This window comes from Macaca nemestrina, chromosome 5, assembly GCF_043159975.1.
Source record: "Macaca nemestrina isolate mMacNem1 chromosome 5, mMacNem.hap1, whole genome shotgun sequence".
Lineage (NCBI taxonomy): Eukaryota > Metazoa > Chordata > Mammalia > Primates > Cercopithecidae > Macaca > Macaca nemestrina.
The window spans coordinates 78,409,290-78,437,198 of record NC_092129.1 but is presented as its reverse complement, the minus strand read 5'-3'; the positions used below and the strand labels follow the sequence as shown (position 1 = coordinate 78,437,198).

The 27,909-nt window shown below is 42.8% G+C and overlaps 1 protein-coding gene across 11 annotated transcripts in view; it reads right to left on the bottom strand.

Moving 5' to 3' along the window:
• LOC105478755 (Scm polycomb group protein like 4) overlaps positions 1-27,909 on the bottom strand; it is a 120,583-nt gene that overhangs the window by 67,815 nt on the left and 24,859 nt on the right. For 8 of the 11 annotated variants that reach the window (XM_011736382.3, XM_011736383.2, XM_011736385.2 and 5 more), the window contains exon 2: positions 633-847. The exons of the other annotated variants lie outside the window; for them this stretch is intronic. In XM_011736382.3, the coding sequence (XP_011734684.1) occupies positions 633-847 (215 nt within the window). The remainder of the gene's footprint in view (positions 1-632; positions 848-27,909) is intronic. 11 annotated transcript variants of the gene reach the window in all.

Below are 27,909 nucleotides of genomic sequence, written 5' to 3'. Positions count from 1 at the left end.
CTCCAAGTCACTGCTAATTCTTAAAAGGGTCACGGGAATATAGTTTTGCCTGATATGCCTCCTTGTAGCCAAACTTGATGTCAGCACCTTTTAGGCGTGGGAAACTAGGAATTAACACGCTGAATTTTCATTATGACTCTCTGTGTTGAGGTTCTATTTGGGAAGACTTTCCCATGTCCTTTGACACTGGCCTGCTCGCATTATTAATTTAAATGTCTCAGGAGCATCATCTGCTCCTGCTAAAATAAATGACAAATGAGTTCTGGAAAGTGGCTTCAAGATTTACCCTAGTAGGAACAGTCAGGGAAAAGCTCAGTGTCTGAAACACTAATTTAGATGCAAGGTTTAATAATGTGTGTTTAGCGATGACCCTAAAATCTGCTCGCTCACAACTTTCCCCATCTGGTGTAATTTGCTTTCTCCACTTGGAAAAATGCACACGACAGCATGCATTATGTGCCGTGTTGTAACAATGAGACCTCGTCCGTCACATGCTTCACCAAGGGAGGCTTATTTCTCATCCTGTCTCTACCAAGCTCCCAACCTCTAGTGACATTTTGCAGTGCAGGTCTGACCAAGTACCCATGCCCCAGCCCAATACCACTTTGGAGAAGGAGATGATGGAGCCGTACCTTGTACCCGGGTTTCCGCCCTCTTTTCTTTGGGATCTTCACTGCTGGTAAAGAGCCAGCTGAAGCAGAATAAAGGTTATGAACTGCCATCTTCATAGGTGTGGAGTGAAGTGAGGGTCGGCCTCGCTTTCTCCCCGGGATCCTCTGAGACTGCATTTCTGCTGGTGCCAGTCTTACAGAATGAGGTGACAAATCGCTCACAGGCAGAAGAGGTGCTAAGAATTAGTCCAGACACAAAGCAAAACAAAAACAGAAGTGTTTGTTTGGTTTGCAAGGCAAACATGATTCTATTTGGTGATTTTGGCGATACCTACCACTTATTGGAAGGGAAAACCAAATATGAAGGAGCTAGGTACCACTAGATGCATTTACTATGCTGTTGGGCCTCTGTGGGAAGTTAACTGGTGTAATTTTAAGGATGTTGAATTTCCATGGGGCAAGTGAAGTAGGGAAGATACTGGCTAGGCAAAGAAAACAATAGTTTCCCAGCTCCAAACACAGCTGATAATGTCACCAGCAACAAAATGACTTTGTTTGTATCTCAGTTTCCTCAGTTAGTTCAACTTTGAACTATTGTAACAATAATATTAAATAAACAAAGCCACTCTCTCATGTTCACTTGTATCTCTTTGGTTGAGTTATAAATTATCATGACCTCTTTTTCTCTTGAAAGAAATTTAAAAGAAATTTAAATTTATCAAATCAATTGTATGAAAGTTGACGATGTCCCTCTATCAAAATGTGGACAGAGATTTACATACAGATATATTCATTTTAGCATGATTTAGAATTGCAAAATTAAAATGGATGCAACCCAAATAATAAACAATAAGAGAATATGTAATATATCTGCAGAATAAAACAATCAACTAGTTAAAAGTCTTTAATGGCACTTTTTGGATAGCGTGATGTTGAATAAAAAAAGCATCACACATTAAAATGACCTCAACTATGCAAAAAATGTGTATGGTAAAAAAAGTGGAAGGAGACATGCTAAAATGCCACCAAGGCAAGGATGGCAAGACTATGGGTAATTTTTCAACATGTACAATCCTTTGTAAAGATACCCTACATACTACAATAATCTTAGCATGGCACTAAAAATATAAATAATAAGGCCAGACACGCCAAGCACACTGGCTCATGCCTGTAATCCCAGCACTTTGGGAAGCTGAGGCTCGTAGATCACTTGAGCCTAGGAGTTCGAGACTAGCCTGGACAACATAGCGAAACCCCATCTCTACTAAGAATACAAAAATTAGCTGGGCATGGTTGCCCACACCTGTAATCCCAGCTACTGGGGAGGCTGAGGCAGGAGAATTGCTTAAACCAGGGAGGCAGAGGTTGCAGTGAGCTGAGATCGCACCACTACGTACCAGCCTGGGTGACAGAGCAAGGTTGTCTCAAAAATAAATAAATAAATAAATAAACTTCTTAGGTAGAATTAATTGCCTAAACCTTGAAGCAAGAGGTAGTCGATCAAACTTGACTCAAACAACATAGTGGTCTCATGAGCTCAGGGATCAGACTTCCTGGAATGTTCAGGAATGTGATGATTGAGGCAGAACTTTAGACTTTGATTCAGGGATGATAAAATTCATTTTTAAGGACTAGTGGTACCTTACAGTGGAAATGAGAGGCTTCTGCCCAAAAGCCTGCAGAAGCAGATGGGGAAGATGATGGGCACAGTCCCTACACCCTGGCCTGGGCCTTGTCTACAAGGACAAGATTGCTCTGCTCAGCACAGAAAATATAAAATAGTGGAAGTTCTTAAAAACATGATGGGAAATATTGGGTATCCTTTATAGATTTAAGGTCACTTTGTTAATTTTCTGAGTATGAACAGTATTCTATCAATAATCTTGATTGTTCTTTGAAATACCATAGGTAGTAAATAGAATTTTAAAGTATAAATTTATTTATTTAATGCACTGTTAAATAGAAAACAGTGCACTGTTAGACAGATAGACAAGGTGTTTTGGATATGAATTTTTTTTTCTGTTCTTGTGAGTTTAAGAAAAATACTCGATCTCATTGATTCTAAGAAGCAGATTTTTCATACATTAACATCTCTGAAATCAGGGTGCACCCTACAGTGTGTCAGAATTCCATAGGGAACATTTTTTTTTCTATCTTAGTAGAACATAATATAATGACAGGTGATATAACTAAAGGTATCTTAGAGTCAATCAGTTAGGATGAGGGACTATAAGCTCATTTACATGTAAACAAAAAAATCACCCTACTTCTAGACTTAGTGCCTATACTCCACAGTGCCAATAAATATGCAAAATATTTGTTTTCCAAAAAGAGGCTACTAAAAACATTGAAGAACCACCAAATTTATTGAATAAGATTTTCGCTATGTGAAAGTTGATCTGAGTCTAATTTTGAACTATTCTCATCAAGTTTCTGTGTCTTCCTTATTATCTCTATAGACTTTAAACTCAGGAATTATATTTTCCTAGTTTAGGACATGCTTCTCTACTTTACTACTTTGTCTTTACTGAGGAGTAAAGACAACTTATCCAGTAACATCAATATCCGAAGTCAACAAGAGAAAAATCATGATCAGCTTGGGCGCAGTGGCTCACACCTGTAATCCCAGCACATTGGGAGGCCAAGGTGGGCGGATCGTCTGAGGTCAGGAGTTCGAAACCAGCCTGGCCAACAGGCTGGTAAAATCCAAAAACAAGCCAGGTATGGTGGCATGGACCTGTAGTGCCAGCTATTCGGGAGGGTGATGTTCGAGAACCTCTTGAGCCCGGGAGGCAGAGGTAGCAGTGAGCCGAGATCACACCACTGCACTCTGGCCTGGGAGACAGAGTGAGACCCTATCTCAAAAAAAAAAAGAAAGGAAGAAAGGAAGAAATAAAGGAAGAAAGGAAGAAGAAAAGAGAAGAAAAGGAAAGAAAAAAGAAAGAAAGAGAGAGAGAAAGAAAAGAAAGAAAAAGAAAGAAAGAAAGAAAGAAAGAAAGAAAGAAAGAAAGAAAGAAAGAAAGAAAGAAAGAAAGAAAGAAAGAGAGAGAAAACCCACAATCAGAGAAGGCATCACATCTCTTTTCTCTCTTGTGGAAAAGGTAGTCCTCTTGAAAGATAAATTGACTGCAGTTCTTTCCTGGTGAGTTGTAATGCTCTGAGATGCTTCCTCACAAACTCTCCTGATAAATAGCGTTTGAAGAGTAAAAGAGGGGTAACCAATTAACTAGCCCCAATATCCTAAGAATTTTTATCATTCAAATTAAACTTTTTACAAAAATTCCTCAATAACTCAATTTTTTCTTTGGAAAAAAGTCCTCTTTTAAGCTGGGTTTTCCATTGTTCTGCTTCCCTGTCGCTATTGTGAGGGAAAAACAGGACTTGGGTTGCTTTCTACTTCTTGCCTTCCACAGCAGCACACTCATTCTAGAGAGCATGAAGGAGCTTTCCAGGCAACTACATCTCAGAAATACATTTTACGCTAATGGAGCAACAATGAACCGGGATTGGTGGAATGCTAGGTACCACAGCAACTGGGGAGATATTTGGAGCTAGGAAGTCTTCCCACAGTCTTTTCAATTCAGGAAGATATTCTTCCCTAACTGCTTGTTGCAAGTAAGTACAATTTTAAGGAACAAGTGAGAAGACTCTTAAAAATTGAAGAGGTCATTTTAACCACAGGGGATTCTCTAAATGTCTCCTTGATATAAATTTGAGGGGTTTAGAGGAAAGCACTTTTAAAGTGGCTTTTCAATAACAGACCCAGACACTTTGGAAAAGATGATAGCCAAAGTGCAGGTACCCCAAAATATCCCTTTCCAAAACTAAGACATGAACAAAAAAAGTAAAAATAACAAAGCTCAATACTGAAAATAAGGAAGAGTCTCAGTCTTGGAATGCAATGGAAATAAGACCAGTGAGATTTTTAAAAGGGAGAACATGGCTGCGGCAGATGAGCAGTGAAAATTTATCATGTTTAAAGAAAAGCTCAAAAGTAATTTCAAAACAAAAATACTCAAAGGTATATTAATAGACTGTCTTCCAGAATGAAGAGGCCCTCTGAGTCTTAAGAAAATTTATTTCAAAAATTGTCTGGGTGGGGTGGCTCACACCTGTAATCCCAGCACTTTGGGAGGCCGAGGTGGGCGGATCACCTGAGGTCAGGAGTTCGAGACCAGCCTGGCCAACGTGGGGAAACCCCATCTCTACCAAAAATACAAAAAATTAGCTGGGCACGGTGGCAGGTGCCTGTAATCCCAACTACTAGGGAGGCTGAGGCAGGTTGCAGTGAGCTAAGATCGTGCCACTGCACTCCAGCCTGGGTGTGACAGAGTGAGGCTCCATCTCAAAAAAAGAAAGAAAAGGAAAAAGAAGAACAAAAATGTATTTAAAATGAATAACAACAAATCAACACTCACAGGAAAACATCTATAAGCATTTAGGCAGGATAAACAGGTCATTTACTGTGGTAAGAATAAACAGGCGAGTTCACTTCAGCACCATCAGCCAGAAGATAATGGAGTCATCGTGGTGGCATTTTTTCCCAATTATTTATAGTTGTTGACACACTTGCACCCACCACAGGGCCTTTGCATTTGCAGTTCCCTTTGCCTGGAATGCTCTTTCTTCCCCCTCCGGTCCATGCCTCTCCTTCCTCAGTTAACTCAAGGAAGCTTTCTCTGACCCCACTAGGGTTTCCTGAGCTTAGAGTTCCTCAACTGAGACACAAACCCACTGCATGTGCAGTATCCACCAGGGAGCTTGGACAGGGAGAGCCCATGGGAACATGAAGCTTATGTGACTTGCTGTGCCTCTGACCTAGGAGCTATCTGTCTCTGCCATCATCCGTGACACCAGGGCCGGCTAATTTGTTTGCTGTCAGAGAGGGTAAAATCTCTGACCCTTCACAGTTCTTCATATAGATTTCATAAGAAGTAGAAAGATTCCAATGAAAGAAATAATATGTCTTAAAATTTTGCTAATGTCCTTAAATAAGATTTGAATGAATAAGATTATTTTATTTTGGGACAGATGGGTATTTTTAAAATATAATTTTCACCTAAACTATTCTACAAATTAAATGCAATCACATTAAAACTCCAAACTGACTTTAGAAAAAGAAGGGCAAAACAAAGTCCAGTGAGGAAGATTTGCCCTCCTAGTTATTAAAATATAGTATAAAACTCCAACAATGGGCCGGGCGCGGTGGCTCAAGCCTGTAATCACAGCACTTCGGGAGGCCAAGACGGGCGGATCACGAGGTCAGGAGATCGAGACCATCCTGGCTAACACGGTGAAACCCCGTCTCTACTAAAAAATATAAAAATCTAGCCGGGGAGGTGGCAGGCGCCTGTAGTCCCAGCTACTCGGGAGGCTGAGGCAGGAGAATGGTGTAAACCTGGGAGGCTGAGCTTGCAGTGAGCTGAGATCTGGCCACTACACCCCAGCCCGGGTGACAGAACGAGACTCTGTCCCAAAAAAAAAAAAAACTCCAACAATGGCAGCAGTATGGTATAGGAGTAGCAATTGGGTCAATGGAAAAGTTAGTCCAGAAATTAAATATATATTAAATTTCCATTAAAAAATTTAGGAACATTTCACATCAAGACAGGAAAGCGCAATAAATGATTTGTAGACAACTGGCATTTAGAAACAAATAAAATTTTACCTATATTTTAACAAAATCTTTTTAGAAATTTCCAACACTTAAATATACTTAAAAAAAAGAAACATTAAAAAGTACTAAAGACAATATAAGTCAACATCTGTATGTTCTCAAAATGGGGATGAGCTTTCTAAGTACTGGATATTAGAAAACTTGGGAAGCAGAACTAGAAAGACTGATAGACATGACCACGTAAAACTCAAACACTTGCCTAAAGCAAATGTAAAATCATAAAAAAGATTGAAAATAAAGCTAAGGAAACTATTTGCTACATATGGGAACAACAAAAGATTAATACAAAGAACTGCTTCAGATTATAAAAATACTAGGTTGGTGCAGAAGTAGTCGCAGTTTTTACCATTGAAACTAATGGCAAAAACTGCAGTTACTTTTGCACCAACCCAATAAACGTGAAACTCACTCCCTCAACACATACAACAGAAAAATGGGCAAAGGATACAAAAAGACAAGAAGGAAAGAAGGAAGGAAGGAAAGAGGTGAATTCTTACAAGGAAAGATTCTGCACTTTATTGCCAACTCTCCCAAAAAGTAAGTTGAGGTATCATTTGTCGATTGCCAGACTGATAAATGTTTAAAACCCTGACAATACTTATGTTGGTGAGGGGCTGATGCAATGGGCACTCTCATTGATTGTTTGCAAGGGTACAAATTGGCTAGCCTTTCTGGAGGACAATTAGAAAACCACGTAAACATTTACACAGTCACACCTCCTAATCCAACTGTATCACTCCTGAGGATTTATCCTAAAAAAAGAATCTGAGAAGAGCACAAAGATATATAGCCAAGGATATTCTTTAAAGCATTCTTTACAATAGTGAAATACTGAGAGCAATCAAAATGTCCCTCAAAACAACCGTGGTTTAGCACATCATTTCACATTCATAAAATGAAATATTTGTGTATATATATGTGCGTATGCATGCATATATGAAGATTGCAAGATAGCATGTATACTTTGATTCTCTACATATATATTATATATATAGATAAAGATAAATCTGCACATGTTTAAGCATAAAAAGGTCTGCGTAAAGTAATCATCAAAAGGCTAATGACAATTGTGTCTGGGCAGGAAAATACTAGAAGATGCTCTTTCTATCCTGTTTGTACCCTTTTGCATTGTCAGAATGTTTTTCTTTTTTTTTTTTGAGATGGAGTCTCGTTGTGTTGCCAGGCTTGAGTGCAGTGGCACAATCTCGGCTCACCACAACCTCTGCCTCTCGGGTTCAAGCAATTCTCCTGCCTCAGCCTCCCAAATAGCTAGGATTACAGGCGCCGGTCATCATGCCTGGCTAATTTTTGTATTTTCACTAGAGACAGGGTTTCACCATGTTTACCAGACTGGTCTTGAACTCCTGACCTTGTGATCTGCCCGCCTCGGCCTCCCAAAGTGCTGGGATTATAGGCGTGAACCGCCACTCCCAGTCACCTTGTCTGAATTTTTAAAATCAGAATTAGAAAAATAGGATAAAGAGACAAATAAGCGATGAATGGATAATTCTTATTTTCTGAAAGTTTCTACGGAAAATTTTTGCTTCGTGGAGTGGCCTTTTGTTTTCTAACAGTTTTTGTTCTTGAGCCACAGAACTTCAGTGGCCACTATGTTAACGCTGCAAATAAAAGTAACAAAAAGGCAAAAAGGTCTTTATCAATCAGCGAAAATATCAGAAAAGGTTGTTCCAGAGCTAAGAAGCACATCCATAAACAGATGACGGACAGGGGTGTTTCGCTGGACCCGGGAAGAAGCAGCTTGCCACTGTCACCCTCCTTTACACCATTTCCCCCTCCTTGACACCACCTCCCCACAGGTGGCAACTGGGCCACTGCCCTTTTCCCAGATTCCCCATCTCCAAAGACCTTCAAAGACCTCAAATGCTGTCCAAATATATTCTATCCATAGATACATAATTTAACACATCCAAATATATAAATCAGGCCGGGTACAGTGGCTCACACTTGTCATCCCAGCACTTTGGGAGGCTGAGGCAGGTGGATCACTTGAGGTCAGGAGTTCGAGACCAGCCTGGCCAACATGGTGAAACTCCCATCTCTAATAAAAATACAAAAATTCGCCAGGCATAGTAGCATATGCCTGTAGTCCCAGCTACTTGGGACGTTGAAGCACAAGAATCACTTGAATCCGGGAGACCACACCACTGCACTCCAGCCTGGACAGCAGAGTGAGCAAGACTCCATCTCAAACAAAACAAAACAAAACAAAAAACAAACAAACAAATACACACACACACACACACACACACACACACACACACACATATATATAGAGAGAGAGAGAGAGAACACGCAGGATCCTGGAGGTATATATGAAACCTCTGAATTTTTCTGCTTTCAATTGAGGACTTCAGTGCAGTGAATACTACCTCAGTTCAGGTCAGATTTGAAAGCCATCTTGAAGCACAGTGCTTTAGTAGTCATTAAAAGAGTCTGTCCCTAAAACAGCCTCGTCATCAAGTCTCTAAGTCTCCAAGTTATAACCTTTAAACAGTTGTCAAATCCTGGCCTGGAATATTAAATCAAGTGATTTTCCACTGGCTTCCTAAGTCTCCCTCTTCTTATCAAGCCAAGACTTGGCTAGAAATACTACAATGGAAAGCGAGAGTAACTAAGATCTGTTCTGTTAATTTGGAATGACATTTTACATGTTAGCTTTGCAAATCTAATACATATCAACCAAGGTCCTGGCAAATCATGCTTCATCAAGATAAAGATCAAGAAATGACCAAATCCAAAGCATGCTCCAATCCCATGGAGATGCTGAGTCATCCAAGAGTTAGTCTGAGGCATGTCTTCATGTATTTACTCATTCATTTACTAATTTGTCCAACAGATTTTTGTTGAATAGACAGTGAGGCTCAAACACTATGCTTAGGTACTTGGATGCCAAATAAAAATAAGACACATCCCAGCTGGGAGCGGTGGCTCACGCCTGTAATCCCAGCACTTTGGGAGGCCAAGGTGGGTGGATCACGAGGTCAGGAGATCAAGACCATCCTGGCTAACACGGTGAAACACCATCTCTACTAAAAATGCAAAAAGTTAGCCGGGTGTGGTGGCAGGCGCCTGTAGTCCCAGCTACTCATTCGGGAGGCTGAGGCAGGAGAATGACGGGAACCCGGGAGGCGGAACTTGCAGTGAGCCCAGATTGTGCCACCGCACTCCAGCCTGGGCGACAGAGCAAGACTCCATCTCAAAATAAATAAATAAATAAATAAATAAGTAAATAAGACACATCCCCTCAGATCGTCACTGTCTACAGAGAAGCAAACAAGCAAAGAGGCCATAATAATATGCAAGACAGGTGATCTAACAGGTTTTGTATGAAATGCTGTGTGAACACCAAGGAGGAGGGAGATCAATTCTTTTAGGAAGGTTAGGAAGGGTAGGAGCAGGTGACATCAGAGCTAGGATTTTCCCTGGCAGAGAAAAGTAAGATAAAGGCACAGGGCTGGTGATGATGCAGGGACGTTTGGTGGTGCATGGAGAAGGGGTAAGCCAGCCCAACTGGAAGCAGGATCAATGGCTTCTGTTGTTTCTATAAGAAGTGAATGGAGGTAGCTATAAGGATGCCTACCCTTTGCTGGACTCTAAGTTGTTTCCTTCTATTAACTGCATGGAGTGTGTTCCTGACCTTGGGGTAATGTTCTTCCTCACTGTCATTTCGAAAACACAGCCCTATCTTCTCTTGTTCTGGGGCGCCATGTTGCCCTCACCATGAGCCAGTGTCTCCAGTGTCATCCTTCTGCCAGCAGTTTCACCCTAATGCTCGTGTCTGCAGGCTGCTTAGGGCTGTCTGTAAGGTGGTTCCCAAGGATCAAAATGCACTTTGGCATCTGTCTAAAATTCCACCATTTCCAAGATGGCTCAAACTCTCCTGCTTTGGAGGCCTTTCCTCGTCCACACACTGGTCTCTCAACTCCTTTACCACCCATTGCCTGCACTTTCAGTTTCATCAAGCACTGATTACATGATGGCTTATACAGTTTTCCCTTTGTTTTGCACACATAAATGATATCTGTACATCCCAGGAGGCCAGGGGCCATGTTTCACATGTCACTCTGCTCCTCACAGCCCCTGGTACAGTATTGCACCCACAGAGCACACCTGGCACCTGTGGCAACCTGTTCACCATGCAGTCTAGCCATCTCACTGAGGCTGATGGCCCACAGCTGGATTCAGAGGTGCCTTTGTATTTTAAATCTTTGAATAGAAATACATCAGTATAATAGAATGCCTTTGATAGAACGAAACCTTCATACCATAAGAAGAATAGGGCTACCAATATAATCTGTTAAATTGAAAAAAATAAATTCATTTACACACATTTTCCTCCAATTCTGATACTAAAATTTGACCAACAGAAGCTAAAACCAAGACTCACGTGTACTCATTCTTAGCATCAAACTTTTCCCTCGGATACTATTCTCCACCATAAGTAAATCCAGGAGGCTGAGTGTGGTGACTCACGCCTGTATTCCCAGCAGTTTTGGAGGCCAAAGCAGGCGAATCGCTTGAACCCAGGAGTTTGAGACCAGCTGGGCAACATGGTGAGATCCTGTCTCTACAAAAAATACAAAAATTAGCCGAGCGTGGTGGCACACATCTGTGGTCCCAGAGAGTTGGGAGGCTAAGGTGGGAGGACTGCCTGAGCCCAGGAAGTTGAGGCTGCTGTGAGCCAAGATCTCGTCACTGCACTCCAGCCTAGGCGACAGAGTGAGGCCCAGCCTCCAGTAATAATAATAATAATAAAACTTAAAAAAATGAAACCAGGACTCCTCAGAGATGATTGATTTCATATCTTGGGGATAGAGAAGAGTTGGCATTAGCTTGTAACATATTATTATTACCAGAACAAAGATAATTTTGAGAATATCAGGGGCTGGTGCTAAGAGGACAAAGAAGCAACTTGTAACAATTTATGAATCAATAATAATAACCATAGCAATGTAGTCAATTGACATAAATTGTTTGTGATAGGGAATGGGTTTGTTTGTTTGTTTTATTTAAAAGACTTAGATAAGGTGCACCAGACTATGGTTGTACTTGTATTAACCCAAAAGAAGGGTGAATAGAATAAAATGTGATTTAGGTGATTTTCGTAAGTATAGGAGAGCTTATGTGTAGGTATCTTGTTCTGTTGAGTACTGATATGCACTTGTCTTTACCTGTCTAAATAGAGAAAGTTAGAGTTTGAGGGCAGGTGGACAACATGGCGAGACCCTGTCTCTACAAAAAATACAAAAATTAGCAACAAAAATTAGAAACAAACCCGGTTTCTAAACACAAAGAAACTGAAAGTCAACCAGCTTGTCCTAAAAAAATACGAATTGACCCAGGAACAAAAAGACCGGCTAGTCAATCTCAGTTGTCCCACCTGATAAGCAGGCCAAAAGAGGTTCACCAAGCCGGGCGTAGTGGTTCATGCTTGTAATCCCAGCACTTTGGGAGGCTGAGGTGGGTGGATTGCTTGAGCTCAGGAGTTCAAGACCAGACTGAGCAATAGGGCATAACCCCACATCTACCGAAAATACAAAAATTAGCCCAGTATGGTGGTGTGTGCCTGCGCTCCCAGCTATTCAGGAGGCTGAAGTGGGAGGATTGCTGGAGCCTGGAAAGTTGACGCCGCCATAAGCCGTGATTGTGCCACTGCCGTAAGCCGTTATTGTGCCACTGCACTCCAGCCTGGGCAACAGAGTAAGACCCTGTCTCAAAAAAAAAAAAAAAAAAGAAAGAAAGAAAGAAAGGAAAAAAGAGGTTCAACAGAATGTTCAAGGGTGATAAATCCACCAAGTATCTTTCTGGGAGTTGCAATGTGCAAACTTGTTTCTTCAGCCTGTGGTAGATGAAGCTTCTAAATGTGTCTTGTAAGTATAAGGAGACCAAGGCTCATGTACCTCCTTCTCCAGATGTAGAACTCTCAACTCTGTTGTTGGATGGGGTACAAGGAGCTCCCCAGGTCCTTGTAATGGGCCCCTGGCTGTGAGAGAAGACTCTGAAAGCCTGTCAAATCCATTCCACCCTTGGCTAAACCTGTCAAAGCTATCACCATTCTCAAATGCTAGAACCTTCCCTGCCCCCAAGAGGGGTACAACAGCCAGGGTGACAGAAAGCCAAGATTCATATATTTAAGGACAAGGAGGAAAGATAAATGAAGTAAGAACAGAGAATATGCACAGTGAAGTGGGAAAAACACCCATTCCAGCCTGCAGGATTCGGAAACACTTTAGAACATTTGAAAGCGTGAGTAATAGCCATGCCGCAGAGGTAGGAAAAGTTGGGCTCAGCTGTACCCTAAATCTACGTATTCTCTGGGGCCCACCAGTCTCCTCGGTTGGCACAGGAAGAGGAGGAAAGACTGCTTCTAACTCCAGTCCTACCATCAGGCCTGCTTGTTGGGGCTGCTCCTGAGAAGGTGACCTCAAGAGAGCATGAGAAGGGAGGGATCCAGTCCCAGGGGGCTGAGTGTGCCCCCTCCCTGTTTCAGATGTCCATCCCTTCTTTTTAAATCAAGTCCCACATTAACAGGCCTTACCCGGCACTGTGGAGATTGCATGTGGGGCCCTGGACTGTTTCCCTCAGCTGCATTTCTTACTCTTCTCCTGCTCTTCTCTGCACCAAAGCAGGTGTTGTTCCCCTAATTCCTGGTGACTGTCAGCTGCTGGATAAGTTTGACTGATGGGAGGTACTGGTCTGAGTTTGCCTGATGGGAGGTGCTGTTCTGAGTTTGCCTGATGGGAGATGCTGGTCTGAGTTTGCCTGATAGGAGGTGCTGTTCTGAGTTTGCCTGATGGGAGGTGCTGTTCTGAGTTTGCCTGATGGGAGGTGCTGGTCTGAGTTTGCCTGATGGGAGGTGCTGTTCTGAGTTTGCCTGATGGGAGGTGCTGGTCTGAGTTTGCCTGATGGGAGGTGCTGGTCTGAGTTTGCCTGATGGGAGGTGCTGTTCTGAGTTTGCCTGATGGGAGGTGCTGTTCTGAGTTTGCCTGATGGGAGGTGCTGGTCTGAGTTTGCCTGATGGGAGGTGCTGTTCTGAGTTTGCCTGATGGGAGGTGCTGGTCTGAGTTTGGAGGCAGAAGTTGGGATGGGTGAAGCCCATCTTTGGTGAAATCCCCGTCTTTGCTTGGCTAGGTCCCTGCTAGAAACTGCTCCTCCTCTACGGCTCCAGCTCCCTCTGAACAGACCTGGATGATACCAAGCTCTGCTGGGTGACATGGTCCTCGTTTCTGTCCTGCCACCTCCTGCCCCTGCCCCTCAAGCTTAGGGGTGGTTGTAGCTTCAGGGATGGTGGCTGAGTGCCCAGTCTCTTGTTTTGGCTTATCACTGTGCAACCGTTTCCTGCATTAAATACTCAATGCCTTAACTACTAAAGAGATTTCCTAGTTGGACCCCAAAAGACAGATGTGAAAAGGACAGCATCTGCCTGCGCTTGAGACAGGCCAGTTTGTGACCGGGCAGAATGGGAAAACTTGTAAGAAAGGGAATTTCCTGCCAGGCGCGGTGGCTCAAGCCTGTAATCCCAGCACTTTGGGAGGCCGAGATGGGTGGATCACGAGATCAGGAGATCGAGACCATCCTAGCTAACACGGTGAAACCCCGTCTCTACTAAAAAAAATACAAAAAACTAGCCGGGTGAGGTGTCGGGCACCTGTAGTCCCAGCTACTCGGGAGGCTGAGGCAGGAGAATGGCGTAAACCCAGGAGGCGGAGCTTGCAGTGAGCTGAGATCCGGCCACTGCACTCCAGCCTGGGCGACAAAGCGAGACTCCGTCTCAAAAAAAAAAGTAAGGGAATTTCCTGTCTTTCCTATTATTCTAAAGAGTGGGGTCTGTCTCTCTGTGGCCACACCTGGAGATACACCTGCAGGCAAAACCCATAAGTCAAGAGAAGGGATTCAGAGGACAGGGAAGACGCAATGTTCTCTGCCATTGATATGGTCAGCAGAATCATGGATAAAAGAAATGAGAGAGAATGACCTTTAAGATAAATGTTGAAATTTATACCCTGGCATGTATAGCATGTTATCATCCACTGAGTAAAGAAGATGCACATAAACATTTCACATCTATACATGTATGTATGCTTATGGATGCATAAGATACCACCAGAAGCATTTTTACAACAGTAGCAATTGTCTCTTGCTGCGATGGGGAGAGGTACTGGGGTCCTAAGAACTGGAGAGAGAGGAAGGGTTTTTTTCTCTGCATACCCTTTTTTACCTTTTGAATGTTGTGTATTTTTAAAAAATAAAAACGATCCAATAAAGTCAATCTAAATGAGTGAGTGGCTCTGATATCCTCAGCTTTTGATCAACCAGGGCCAGCTGCCCTAGTACATGGGAGGTGAAATGAGTCAGGTACCCTGGACCCTGAAAAGGCTCCAAATCACAAGCCCACATGTCGGGGCTGCACTCATCACGGCCCATGGCGTATGCATTTACCCTGACTGGGATCCTAATCACCCCAGTGGTTTGACTGAGCAGACCAGCAACCATTTCAGTGGGTGTTTATGGCACATGAGGCATAGGACTAGGTACGAGTGGACATGACCCTGGACTTAGGGGGCCAGACTTTAGTGCTGGCTCTACTCCTAGGTAGCTGAGACAGAGACAAGTCACTTCACCATTCTGGGCCTCGGCCCCGTACTGTACAGGTTCAGATCTCTCAACTCCCTGTTAAACAAAGCTGACAGACACGCCTGGTCTGTCAACTTTGCTTGACAGGGAGTTGAGAGCTCTAAAACCCTTTATTTATTTATTTACAACAGACGCTTTATTTATTTATTTTCTTTATTTTATTTTCTAATTTTCTTTTTTGTATCTTCCTGGTCCAGAGTTGTATTTGGGTCAAGGAGTGCATTCTTCTTCTATGAGTAGGACTTTAAACAAACCCTCTAAGTGCTCAGTTTCTCACAGCAAAAGCAAGAAGAGGACCCACTCCCTGTGTCCCTTGTCCTAGAGGACAACACAAAACCCAAAGGAACAAGATGACTGTGATCTGAGTGCTGTTGCGCCCCACTGCTGAGGAGCTGATCTCAGGCTGCAGCGAAGCGGTTTCGTAGCCTGCAGCTGTGCCCTTAGACGGGATGAGGCAGAAAGCCTCACATCTCCTCACACCCAGAAGGCAGTGAGAAACGTCTAGTGACAGCCTCCCAGGTGGATAGGGAGTTGAGTGGCCAATGGCCTTGTAGTAGCACCTCCCAAGCCTCTCACATTCTCACGCTCCGAGAGGGTCACAGGTCACTCTTGCAGGACTGAGATCAGCTGTGCTCCAGCCTTGCCTACATGGCCCATGTGGAGATGTGCAAGGTCACTGGGGTGCTGTGGTGGAACCTGTCCTCTGCACTCCCCTCCTGACTTTGAGAAGCTAAACAGCTAGTAAGGGAGAGGAGACATTTGTACATGATATGGCAGGAGGACAGTTCTGAAGCAACTGGTATCTCATGGATAATGACTTAAGAGCCCAGGATGCTCAGGAAAAAAGAGGTTCTACGAGGCTGAGGTTTTCCGGGGCCACAAAACAGCCAAGGGAAAGGCAGAGCCTGGGGCACACCCTGCCTGACAGCTCCTCCGCACCTCACCCTCACTAGCTCCTTGCAGTCTGGTACTCCAAGGGGGATTGGGAGTGCTCCCCTTTTGCTACCGACCCTAGAGGACCCCTAGGACACCTAAGCCGAAGGCTCCCCCGTGTGCAGTCCCGCAGTCCCACTTCCCCTACTCCTAGCTCATTGCAGAAGGCTTCCATTATTATTTCCAAGTCCAGGAAAGTCTTCTGGAATATGAAACTGAGCTGCTTCTCATCTGAATCAAAGCTACAGTGCGAACTCAAGTGAGTTGGATCGCAGCAGGTCTCAGACGTTTCTTATTTGGGGCCCCCACTCATGGTTTTGTCGAAGTCTGGAGTCAAAGAAGTGGCATCACTTGTTCCTTGCTCAGCAAGAGGGAGCTTATCCTCTCTCCCACCAGTGTCAGTTTCTGCCTGAAATGTGAGTCGTTTTCCCCTGGCTAGAGGAAAAGGAGCCACCTACAAAAATGAGTGTTTCTCAAGGAAGTGGCTTTCCAGAGGCTCCTCCCCCACAGACCTGCCTGGAAATTGCTACCTGGACAGAATCTTTCTATTCTACATCCTTCCTTGTGGCTATAACTGACCCATTTCTATCACAGCACCTACAACATGTTATTCCATTCATTGGCATCCCTGCCTCTCTGTCCTAATACGCTTGAGCTCCTTGGAGAAGGCTCTGTATCTTCTTCCATGTATCCCCACCTTGTTCAGTGTCTGGCACATCTTAAGGATTGACAAATATTTATTGAATAAATGATACATGAACAGATGAATGGATGATCAGTGTCCCAGCCCTCTTCCAGGACTCCTCCTACTTCTTAGCACTGAGGCAGCGGAGTCCAGCCCAGGGTATTTGCCTTTTGTTTTTAGTAGTGGCCACCAGGCTCAGAAATTTACCTAAAGAGGACTCAGCAACCACTTTCCAACAATAAGGCCACTCCAATAAGATGCAGAGCATCCCATGCTGCCAAGATGGGTCTTCACCTACTTCATCTCTTTTAATTTTCACAATGGTTTTGAGATAAGCATTACTGTCCTTGGATTTCCAGATGAGGAGCTAAGGCCCAGAGAGGTTACATGAGATCACCCATTAGTGGGCAGAGGGTAGATTTCACCCCAGAGCTCTCTGCATAACTCCCTACAGCTGTCTCCCTGTGTCAGCCCTGGACAGAATTCAGAGAGCTGGCAACAGAGCTGGCTGGGGGACAGGAGAGAAATCTGACCCTTCAGGCCACTTCTCCATGTCTCAATAGGACATAAAGAAATGAGACTGATACAATATGAAAGCTTGGATGGTATAAAGTAACCCAGTCAAGTCTCTGGGCATGAAATAATTGGATGAATAGAACAACACAATCATTTAGTGCCTACGGAGCTGATCCAAGTTTTTTTGGAAGATTGCTGAAGGGTGGTTGTGGGCAGCAGTAAGACAGCAATTGCTGCGAGACATTTGTCTCCGCTAAGGAGGCAGCAGCTGCGACTGTCACTCAGCCTCGGCACTCACATCCCACAGTGTAAGGAAAGGCACCTTAGAATGCAGCTACACACACACATATATGTATTTTTGCAAACCACTATTTCCTGTTTTGTTCTCTATTTATACTTTACATTTAGTTTTGAGAAAGCGCCGGTGGTTTGGTGTTTGGGTTGTTTCTAGTTCAATCTTTATCTATAAAGCAAATTCTCCTTTCAAGATGATTTTTTGTAATATAAACCAACTGTATAGCTAGATTCCTTTCAAATACTTTGCTAATAAAAATTCTTACAACTTCAACAATAAAGCAACAAGATTCAAATAACACAAATCTCAACTCTCCAAGTCAGCACCCCCCAAGCAGGAATCCATTCACCAGTCTTGCCGAGGCTGGGCCAGGGGGCGGCGGGGGGGTTGTGAGTTCCTCGAGGAATTCCAACACAGACATTTTCACACGGATTTTCAGGCACATAGATGCTCATCCTGAAGTACAGAAATGTGTAACTATGATGCCTTCATTATGATACTCTTTGGAAATCATTGAGGTATCCAAAGCACTTTGTTACTGCTATATAATGACATATAGCAACTCAATGTTTGCCCTCCAAGAACTGTCTAAGAAAGACACCACCTCGGACCCAGGGTAACAATCAGCAGAAAATAAACATGAAAACAACACCAGAACCAATTCCTTCACCTCTTGTGCAGGTCAAGGAAAGATGCATCTAGAGGTAAAAGGCAAGAGCAAGTGCACAGTTATCATGAAATTGATTTTGTTTCTCCACATTCGGTAGCTGAAAGCTGTACTTCCCCAATAGACAAGTACCATGTTTCTACAAGGACCAGGAAAGCTGGCTTTGCATTGCAGTGGACAGTAAGCAGAACAGCAGAGTGACTCTTGAGTATCAGTGTCCGACCCTGTCAAACGGAGACTTCAGTACTTGCCGGGGCCATGTCACCAGGCTGCCATAAGGATCTCATGAGAAAATGACCATGAGATCCCGTCATAATCAGTAAACCCTGTGTGATATAAATTACTATTCTTCCTGGCTAATTATTTTCTTTTGTTCTCTTTGCAGAGAACAGACAGCCAACAGAAACTCTGTTTTCCAACCATCTTGTTTGCAGTGTCCCTAAAGACAACATAAACCAGATCATTTCTTTTTATTTGCCAAGCAAAAGAAATAAACGCATCCAGACAATGTCACATTCCTCATCTTTTCCTACAGAGCATCGCATTAGTCCTGTCTCCCATCTTGATGATGCCCACCTCATGGGGGTGAAGCTGCTACCAACACCCTGGTATTAGGAAGGATTTTAGAGCTCTCCAGAAAGCTGTGAGCCAGAGAGGAAAGCTTGGGTGTTGGGTGCCTGACACTGTCACCATCACTGTCTGTCTGTACAGTCACTACACACTGGTTTATTCTCCCCTCTTATTTCACAAAGAAAAAGCCCAGGTACTTCAAATACTAGAAATGTAAAATGTCTCCAGGTCTGAGAATAGAATGGGTGAAAGGGTGGGAGCAAGGAGCATAGGAAAGCTCCCCCAGTGTGTGTTTCCCTAACTTACAGGAAAGAAGACAAAATGCAGACTAATTTGCTTCTGGTCAGCAAGGATCACAAAGGCTTCTCGGCTGTCCTGATAGGCACAGTCCCAGCACTGCTCCAGCAGGGACACTGTAGGCAGGTCACTACTTCTTGGGCCTGTGTCCCCCAGTGGCCACGCTTACACAGCCTGTTGGTTCCACAGGCTTCACAAGTACTGCAAGACCAAGGTCAAAAGCAAATTCTTAACCTTCAAAGGGAAGCACTGGCCAGAAGCGACTACTCTCTTTCTCTCCTCAATCATCCCTTCAATCATTTGACAGTATTTTCTGGGGACCTACAGTGGTCAGACATTGCAGAGCACAGGGACATGAAGTTGAACCCAGAACGATCCCTTCCTTGGATGTTCGTGGGCAGATGGGAGGGAAGCAGACCACCTCTGGTCGTCACATCTCCTCTGAGTCCCAGCCCATCCTGCCTCCCCACTCCCCCGCATAAACACGGGTCCCCTTACAGGCAGGTCCCTCTAGCATGTTGTGGTGTGCAGACAGTGCACAGCTGAATTCCCTATGTCCTGCGTCATTGACACACAGCTTCTCCATTGCAGTCTCCCAGAATCGCTCTGAGCCTACGATACATGGGCAGGTCACGCAGGAAGAAACAGCCACCACACACACTTCGTCCAGACAAGGACAGTGGCCAATAATCACAAAGGCAGAATCTCTGGAGACCAGACCTGGCCCACAGCAAAACCACCAGATTCATCTTTGAGTTGTCCCTGAACAACCCCTCTTTCCCTCAGAGCACCACACCTGTGGAAGGGAGGATTCCACAGCGTTGGTGGCCTCTCCCCTCACACTCATGTCCCCTGGGCTGTGGGCACTGATCCTGACACACACCTCTGCACAGAGGGCCCAGCTCACAGGACCCGCAAAGCAACAAATAGTGGGTGAATAAATAAATGAATTAATAAAATGTACATACGTGCATGTATTATTTTATTAAATTCTTACTACAAGCCTTTAAGGCAAATATTATTACATACTCCCACTGTATAGATGAAGAGTCTGTCAAATCTATACAGATGACAGCTCAGAAAGGCTCCAGGTCTTGCCAAAAGTCACACAAGTCCAGTCTAGTCCAGTCTCTCAGCCCTGGCACCTGGTCAACGATAGGTTAGCTGCTGAAAGATCCAAGAAGTTTTATCTCCCAGCGCTTCTGTTTCTAGCTGGAGGTGGGTGGGAGATGTTGCATTTTACCAGCTGACTTCTTACGACCAAAAAGTCAGGAAGCCTTGCAATCACCCTGAGACAAGTCAACCGTAGTATTACCACAGATGGTATCTTGCATGGTGAAAATCTACGTGACCTCTTGGGGCTTTGCATATGGTGAATCCCCAGCCAATATGGTTTGATTGACTCACAGAAAGAAAGGGAGAGAGAGAGCAATACAATGATACAATTGAGGACTTCCACTTCTTAGTTGCAAAAAGAAAGGTCAGAAAAGGAAAAGTAACAACACTTTTGTCCTGCTCTCTCTCGGGGGTTAGCCAGCAAACAGGGGCTTACTGGATTATTTTCTAGGTCTTCTCCCCTTCTCAAAGGTCTCCTGGGGCCATGCAACAGCTGTAAGTCAATTCTTAATTAGCTTTCACAGTTTACCTTTTGAAAATCCATATCTGTGTGAATATTTATTGGACGCTTACTAAATGCAAGACATTTGTCCCAGGCCCTGAAGATACAAAGGGATGTCAAATAAGTTTGCAAACAGAAAGGCACACACAGCATCAGGAGTGGCCAGACTGGGACAACCATCCACACTTACTGCAGGAACCAAGAAGGAAAGTCCCACAAAGGTCAAAGCACCAAACAGGCCAGGCATGGTGGCTCATGCCTGTAATCCCAGCACTTTGGGAGGCTGAGGCGGGCAGACAACCCGAGGTCAGGAGTTCGAGACCAGCCTGGCCAACATGGTGAAACCCCATCTCTACTAAAAATACAAAAATTAGCCAGGCGTGGTGGTGCATGCCTGTAGTCCCAGCTACTCAGGAGGCTGAGGCAGGAGAATCACTTGAACCCAGGAGGCAGAGGTTGCAGCGAATGGAGATTGTGCCACTGCACTACAGCCTGGGCAACAGAGCAAGACTCCATCTAAAAAAAAAAAAAAAAAGGCACTGAACAAGTCCAGGGTTACTAAAAACAAAGGCAACAGGAATGTGTCATTAGGTTAATTCTTAATTTCCAGAGCAAGAGGAACAGGGATGGAATTAGCCTACTGCTTAAAGTATACTGGAGAGTTAGCTAGTGATAAGGAGACTCCCGAAATGCCTCCGGACTATTTAGTTTCAGTTTAGCACAGAAAGGGGAAGGGTCTCAAACTGGAGGTGGCAGACACATACTAAGAAATGGGTCTGCAGCTCATCACTTTAATGAGCCCAAATCTCTCTCAGTGCAGACAAAGCTCAGCCTCGAGTAGAGCAGTTTACAGATGGAGCCTCAGAGTGGCCGCTGGAAAATGTTTGAGAAACCCAGGAAAGAAGAGAAGTATTGGAAGAGCAGAAAGGGGCACATTTTATCCCAATTTCCAAAAGAGGTTGGATTTGGGATGTGAATAATCAGAGAACTGATTATTAAACAAGCTAGTAACACTTATTAAAGAATGTGGTAATTACTGATATTGGAACATTGGCTCCCTAAGAGCAAATGACTGTACTTTAAAGTTTAAGGCTTCAGGCTGGGCACAGTGGCTCATGCCTGTAATCCCAGCACTTTGTGAGGCCAAGGCAGAAAGATCACTTGAGCCCTGGAGTTCGGGACCAGCCTGGGCAACATGGCAAAACCCCATCTCTACTTAAAGTACAAAAATTAGCTGAGCATGGTGGCATGTGCCTGTAGTCCCAGTCCCAGCTACTCGGGAGACTGAGGCAGGAGGATCTCTTTAGCCCAAGGATGTAGAGGATGCAGTAAGCCCTTGATCTAACCACTGCATTCCAGCCTGGGCGACAGAGGGAGGCCCCGTCTCAAAAACAAGCAAACAAAAACAAATAAAGTTTAAGGCTTCACCTAACTAGATTTACTTTGGGGGAAAGGGAGGGGGACAAATAGGTGGGAAATCAGAGGACTGCTATAACCATGGGCCATCTTGATTGCAAAGTATTTGATAACATTTCCTGAGATTATTTCATGGATCAGATAGGAACATGTGAGCAGAAGGATAATACTATTATTATCCTTAATATCTTGACTAATGAGACACCACCCAGGATCCTGGTTGCGTGATTGATGACAGCACCAATCTGCAGATGATCTCCAGTGGCACGCCACAGGTCTCTAGTTGTAGTTCTATTCTATCCAATAACATGAATGAAGATTTGGAAGGCAGGTTTATCATCAGATAAGCAAACAACATAAGTTTGAGAGGGATGGCTAATGCTACAGATTTCAGGATTGCAACTCAAACATTTTTAGTTAGGTAGACCAAATCAATCAGATGAAAACTTTAAAAGATAAAAAGGGGCCGGGCGCAGTGGCTTATGCCTGTAATCCCAGCACTTTAGGAGGCCGAGGCAGGCGGATCACGAGGTCAGCAGTTTGAGACCAACCTGGCCAACATGGTGAAACACCTCTCCACTAAAAATACAAAAAAATTAGCTGGGTGTGGTGGTGCATGCCTGCAGTGCCTATACTCGGGAGGCTGAGGCAGGAGAATCGCTAGAACCCGGGAGGCAGAGGTTGCAGTGAACCGAGATTGCGCCACTGCACTCCAGCATGGTGACAGAGCGACACTCTGTCTCAAAAAAAAGAGAAAAAAGATAAAAAGGATAAAATGTCACCCCCAAATGTACCAAAGAGACTTGACAGGAAAGGCTTGCTATGTGAAAAAGATTTGGGAATATTGCTAATGACAAACCTCACTTAGATTTTGGTGTGGGTCATTTTATCAAAAAGCTAATGGGAATATAGGTTGTATAGGATCCAGATCAGGGGAAACAGTAACCGATTATCTACGATATCTGGAGTTTTCCACTTGCAAGAACTAAAACAAATATTGAATCCAAAAGGAGGAAAGAGAAAGGTATATAGAACTTTCATCTGGGGAACAGGAAATAACTGACGGGAGTTAGCTTGGACAGAGACGGCTGATTCCATGTGGCAGCACAAGGTGGAGGCACAATGTGGTCAGCAGCCCCCAAAAATGACCCCCAATGATCCCCATCTCCTGTGTAGCCCTCTCTCCCCCTGTATGAAGGGAGAGAGTATCCAACTATGAAATTATTAATTCAGAGGATGATTACTCAGAATTCTTGCTGTCTAAGACCCGGTCTAACTTTAAAACGGGAAAGCAGTAATTAATGTTCTTTCTTACCTCAGCAGCAACAAGAGCTAAATGAGAGACCAGGCATCACAGCCAGTGGGTATTTAGTCTACAAACAGGAACCCCCTGCATGCACGTGAAACACAGAACCAATAACTGGGAAGCGTACAAGACAAACAAATGCTTAAAACAGGCTGAACACCTGAAGAACAGGACGTGTGGGTTCATCCTCACTCTTCTAGAAGTGTATATTTCTCCATGTGAATCCCAATGGAATCCTGTTCTTTCTGCTTTCATTCTTTCTGTCACTCCTTTATAGGGTGAGAGTTGCTCTTTTCTTCCTGAGGCAGATCCCAAACTCTAAGAAGTCCAATTTGGCAAGGACATTAGAGCCTATTGAGATTACAAGGCGGCCGGGGGTGGTGGCCCACACCTGTAATCCCAGCACTTTGAGAGGCTGAGGTGAGTGGATCGCTTGAGCCCTGGAATTTAAGACCAGCCTGGGCAACATGATGAAACCCCATCTCTACCAAAATACAAAATAGCCAAGCATAGTGGCATGCACCTGTGGTACCAGCTACTCGGGAGGCTGAGGTAAGAGGATTGCTTGAGCCTGGGAGGTTTCAGTGAGCCAAGATCACACCACTGCACTCCAACCTGGGCAACAGAGTGTGAGACCCTGTCTCAAAACAAAACAAAACCAAAACAAAACAAAAAAAACAAGCAAACAAACAACAACAACAACAAGAAGGTCAGTATGGAAAAAGAAAAATATCTTCTTCATCCCAACCATCAATCTCTCTTATCAGCCTCTTGTGATATTTCATAACAAGTTTTCAAAAAGTATCTTTGCTCTGGACCCAAGGGGCAGAGGTAGTCAATTAAGATGAAACCAAAAGATGTGATCACAGCAGAGTGACGGTTACAAAGAAGGTGCTCAATAGATGCTTATTGAATTGGTTTGCACTGGATTGGATTGAATTAAACAGATTAAAATGGAAATGCTCAGGATGAGGCATTTAATAAACTTTCATCTAATTGAACTGGGCTGGCAAAATAAGTCATGATAAATTCATATCCTGGAACATAATTTCCTCCTTTAGAAACAGTCATTCCCTAGTCCCAAAGCAGCCTGGAGGGGCACATTCGGGCTTCTCTATGTACTAACAAGGAAACATCTTCAGAATGTATTAGTCTGGTGGAAAACACCAGTCAGAAGTAGCCAATGAGTATGTGCAGTTATTTCACTTGTATGTTATCCAAACTGCATACAAGAAACAACATATTATGTGTATATGTATGTATATGTGTGTGTGTCTCTCTGCGTATATAGTTTTTAGAGCACATTTTGTTCAGTGTATTGATTTAAATCCACCTGAGTGTGCCAGGCAGATGGTTGAATACTCACTTCGATAACCTAGCTGAGTAGTATATGTGTTAGTTTCCTAACACTGTCATAATGACCACAAACTTGGTGACTTGGAACAACAGAAATTTATTTTCTCACAGGCCAGAAGTCTAAAATCAAGGTGCCAGCAGGATTGATTCCTTCTTGGGGCACTGAGGGAGGATCTGAGAATCTGTTTCCTGTCCCTTTCCTAGCCTCTGGTATTTGGCCAGCAGCTACATCACTCTAGTCCCTTCCTCCATGGCCTCATGACCTTATTCCCTCTCTCTGTGTCTCTGTATTGCCACATGGCCTTCTTATAATGACACTAGTCATTGGATTTACAGCCCACCGTAATTTATGATCTTACCTTAACCAATTATGTCAGCAAAGGTTCCATTTCCAAATAAGTTCACCTTCTGAGGTTCTAGATGGACATGAATATTGATGTATACTGTAAATAGTATACTTCAACCTTTCAATTGGGGAAAATGCTGCCTTTTATCTTATTAGGTATAGTGTTGTGCTAATTAACTCATACATTTAAAACAGTCTTTTGCTATCACTTAAAAGTCTTTGTCTTGCTATATCCTCAGGGAAGATGAAGAAAATCTGATAGCCCTTCTTGTAATATTGCCATTTTTTTTTTTACCTTCCTGCTAATTTGTGCAACTAAAGTTTTCCCTGTAAATTTAGATTTTTTTCCAATTTAAAATATTTTTCTTAATTGCAGTATAATTTACCTACAGTCAATTTCACAGGTCTTAAAAGTACAGTTTGACTTTTGAGTTTTGACAAATGTCAAATGAGTTACACCAATGTAACTCATTCCCTAATCAAAATACAGAACATCTTCATCACCTTAGAAAGATTCTTTTTTTTTTTTTTGAGACAGAGTCTTGCCCTGTCACCCAGGCTGGAGTGCAATGGCGTGATCTTGGCTCACTGCAGCCTCCTCCTCCTGGGTTCAAGTGGATTCTCCTGCCTCAGCCTCCCGCGTAGCTGAAGTTACAGGCGCTCACCACCACGCCCGGCTAATTTTTTGCATCTTTAGTAGAGATGGTGTTTCACCATGTTGGCCATGCTGGTCTCAAACTGCTCACCTCATGATCCACCCACCTTGGCCTCCCAAAGTGCTGGAATTAGAGGCTTGAGCCACCACGCCCAGCCAGAAAGATTCTTTATGCCTCTTCCCTGTCAGTCCTACTCTTCCAAAGACAGATACTATTCTATCACCACAGATTAGTTTTGTCCATTCCTAAGTTTTATATAAATAGAATCATATAATATATACACTTTTGCATCTGGCTTTGTTCGCTCATAATTATATTTGTAAGTATACCAGCAGTTCATTTCTTTTTATTGCTCAATAGTAGACCATTTTATGTGAATATGCCACAATCTGTTAATTCATTCACCTGTTGATGGACTTTCTATTGTTTCCGGTTTTAAGCTATTTTGAAAAATATCTGCCAGAAACATTTCTCTACAAGTCTTTTGTGGACATATGTTTTCATTTTCCTGGATAATTACCTGGAAGTAGAATTGTTGGTTCATAGGGTAGGTTATGTTTAACTTTACAAAGTACTGCCGATTTTCCAACCGTTATACCATTTTCACCCCCAGCAATGTAAGAGAGGGCCAGTTGCTCCATAACCTGACCGAAATTGGAGCTGTCAGTCTTTCATTTTAGCAATTCTAGTGGGTGGAATTTAATTTGCAATTCCTGGATTATTAGAGATGCTGAGCCCCTTTTTATGTGTATATTGGCCATTTACACATCTTCTATTTGAAATGGCTGTTCAAGTTTTTGCCCAAATTTTATGGGATTGTTTGCCTCTTTATTGAGCTGTAGGAGTTCTTTATATATTCTAGAGACAAGTCCCATGACAAATATAAGTACTGCAAACCTCTCTCCCAGTCTGTGGCTTATCTATTCACTTTCTAAATACTGTCTTTTAATAAGCAAAAGTTTTAAATGTTTGAAGTTCAATACAGCAACCTTTTGTTTTATGATTAGTGGTTTCTCTGCCCCTTCTAAGAAATGTTTCCCACCCCAAGATCATGAAGATATTCTCTTGTGTTTTCTTATAATTTTTTATGGTTGTACTTATCACAGTATAAAACCTATGATTCGTGTTAATTATTGTGTGTGATGTCATACAAGGTGGAGGGTTCACTCTTTCCCCATATGGATATAGAGTCATCCCAACATCATTTGTTGGAAACACGTTTCTCTCCTCATTGAATTCCTTTGGCACCTTTGCCAAGATAGATGAATCGCATTAATCTATTTCTGAACTCTTGATTCTGTTTTATTGATGTTTTTGTTTATCCTTATGCCAATTCCAAACTCTCTTGGTGACTATAACTTTATAGTAAGTCTTGAAATTATGTAGTATAAATTCTCCAACTTTATTTTCCTTTTTCAAGATTATTTTGTAATTTACATTTGAATTTCCATATAAGTGCGAAAAACTTGCTGGCATTTTAATTAGGAATGCATTGAATTAAATTTGGAAAGAATTGAAAATTTAACAATATTGGGTCTTAAAATCCATACATAATGGTATATCTCTCCTTTTACTTAAGACTTCTTGAGTTTGTCTTAGAAATACATGTGCAGTTTTTGGTGTAGATGTCTTGCACATTTTGTTAAATTAATCACTAGGTCTATTTGTGTTTTTGATGTTATTGTGAGTAGTACTTTTACTTCATTTTCCAGTTAATTGTTGCTTTTACACAGAAATACAATTGATTTTTGTACAATGACTTTGTATCCTAGTAGTAAACTACTTCTAAGTGACCATATATAGTAAAGCTTTCTATACATTCCTTTAGATTTACTATATACACAATCATATCATTTGTGAATTATAAATCATACTTCTTTGCAATCTTTTTGCCTTTTAATTTTTTAAATTTCTTTTCTTGCCTTGTTACAGTGCTTGGAAATCCAGGATATGCTGAATATAAGTAGTGAGAAAGGACATCCATGCTTGTTCCTGATTTTAGGTTAAATTTTTAAAATCTTTAAAGTATGATGCTATCTTTAGGTATTCATAGATGCTGTTTATCAAATTGAGAACGTTTCCTCTGTTCTTAGTATCCTAGGAGGTTTTTTAAAATCGTGAATGGACATTAAATTTTGCTAATGCATTGTCTACATCTATTGAGATGATCATATAATTTCTATCATTTATTCTGTTATCATGGAGAATTACACTGATGGATTTAGAATGCTAAACAGGCTGGTATTCCTGAAGTAAATTCCAGTAGATTATGACATGCTATCCATTGTATGAGTTGATGAATTTT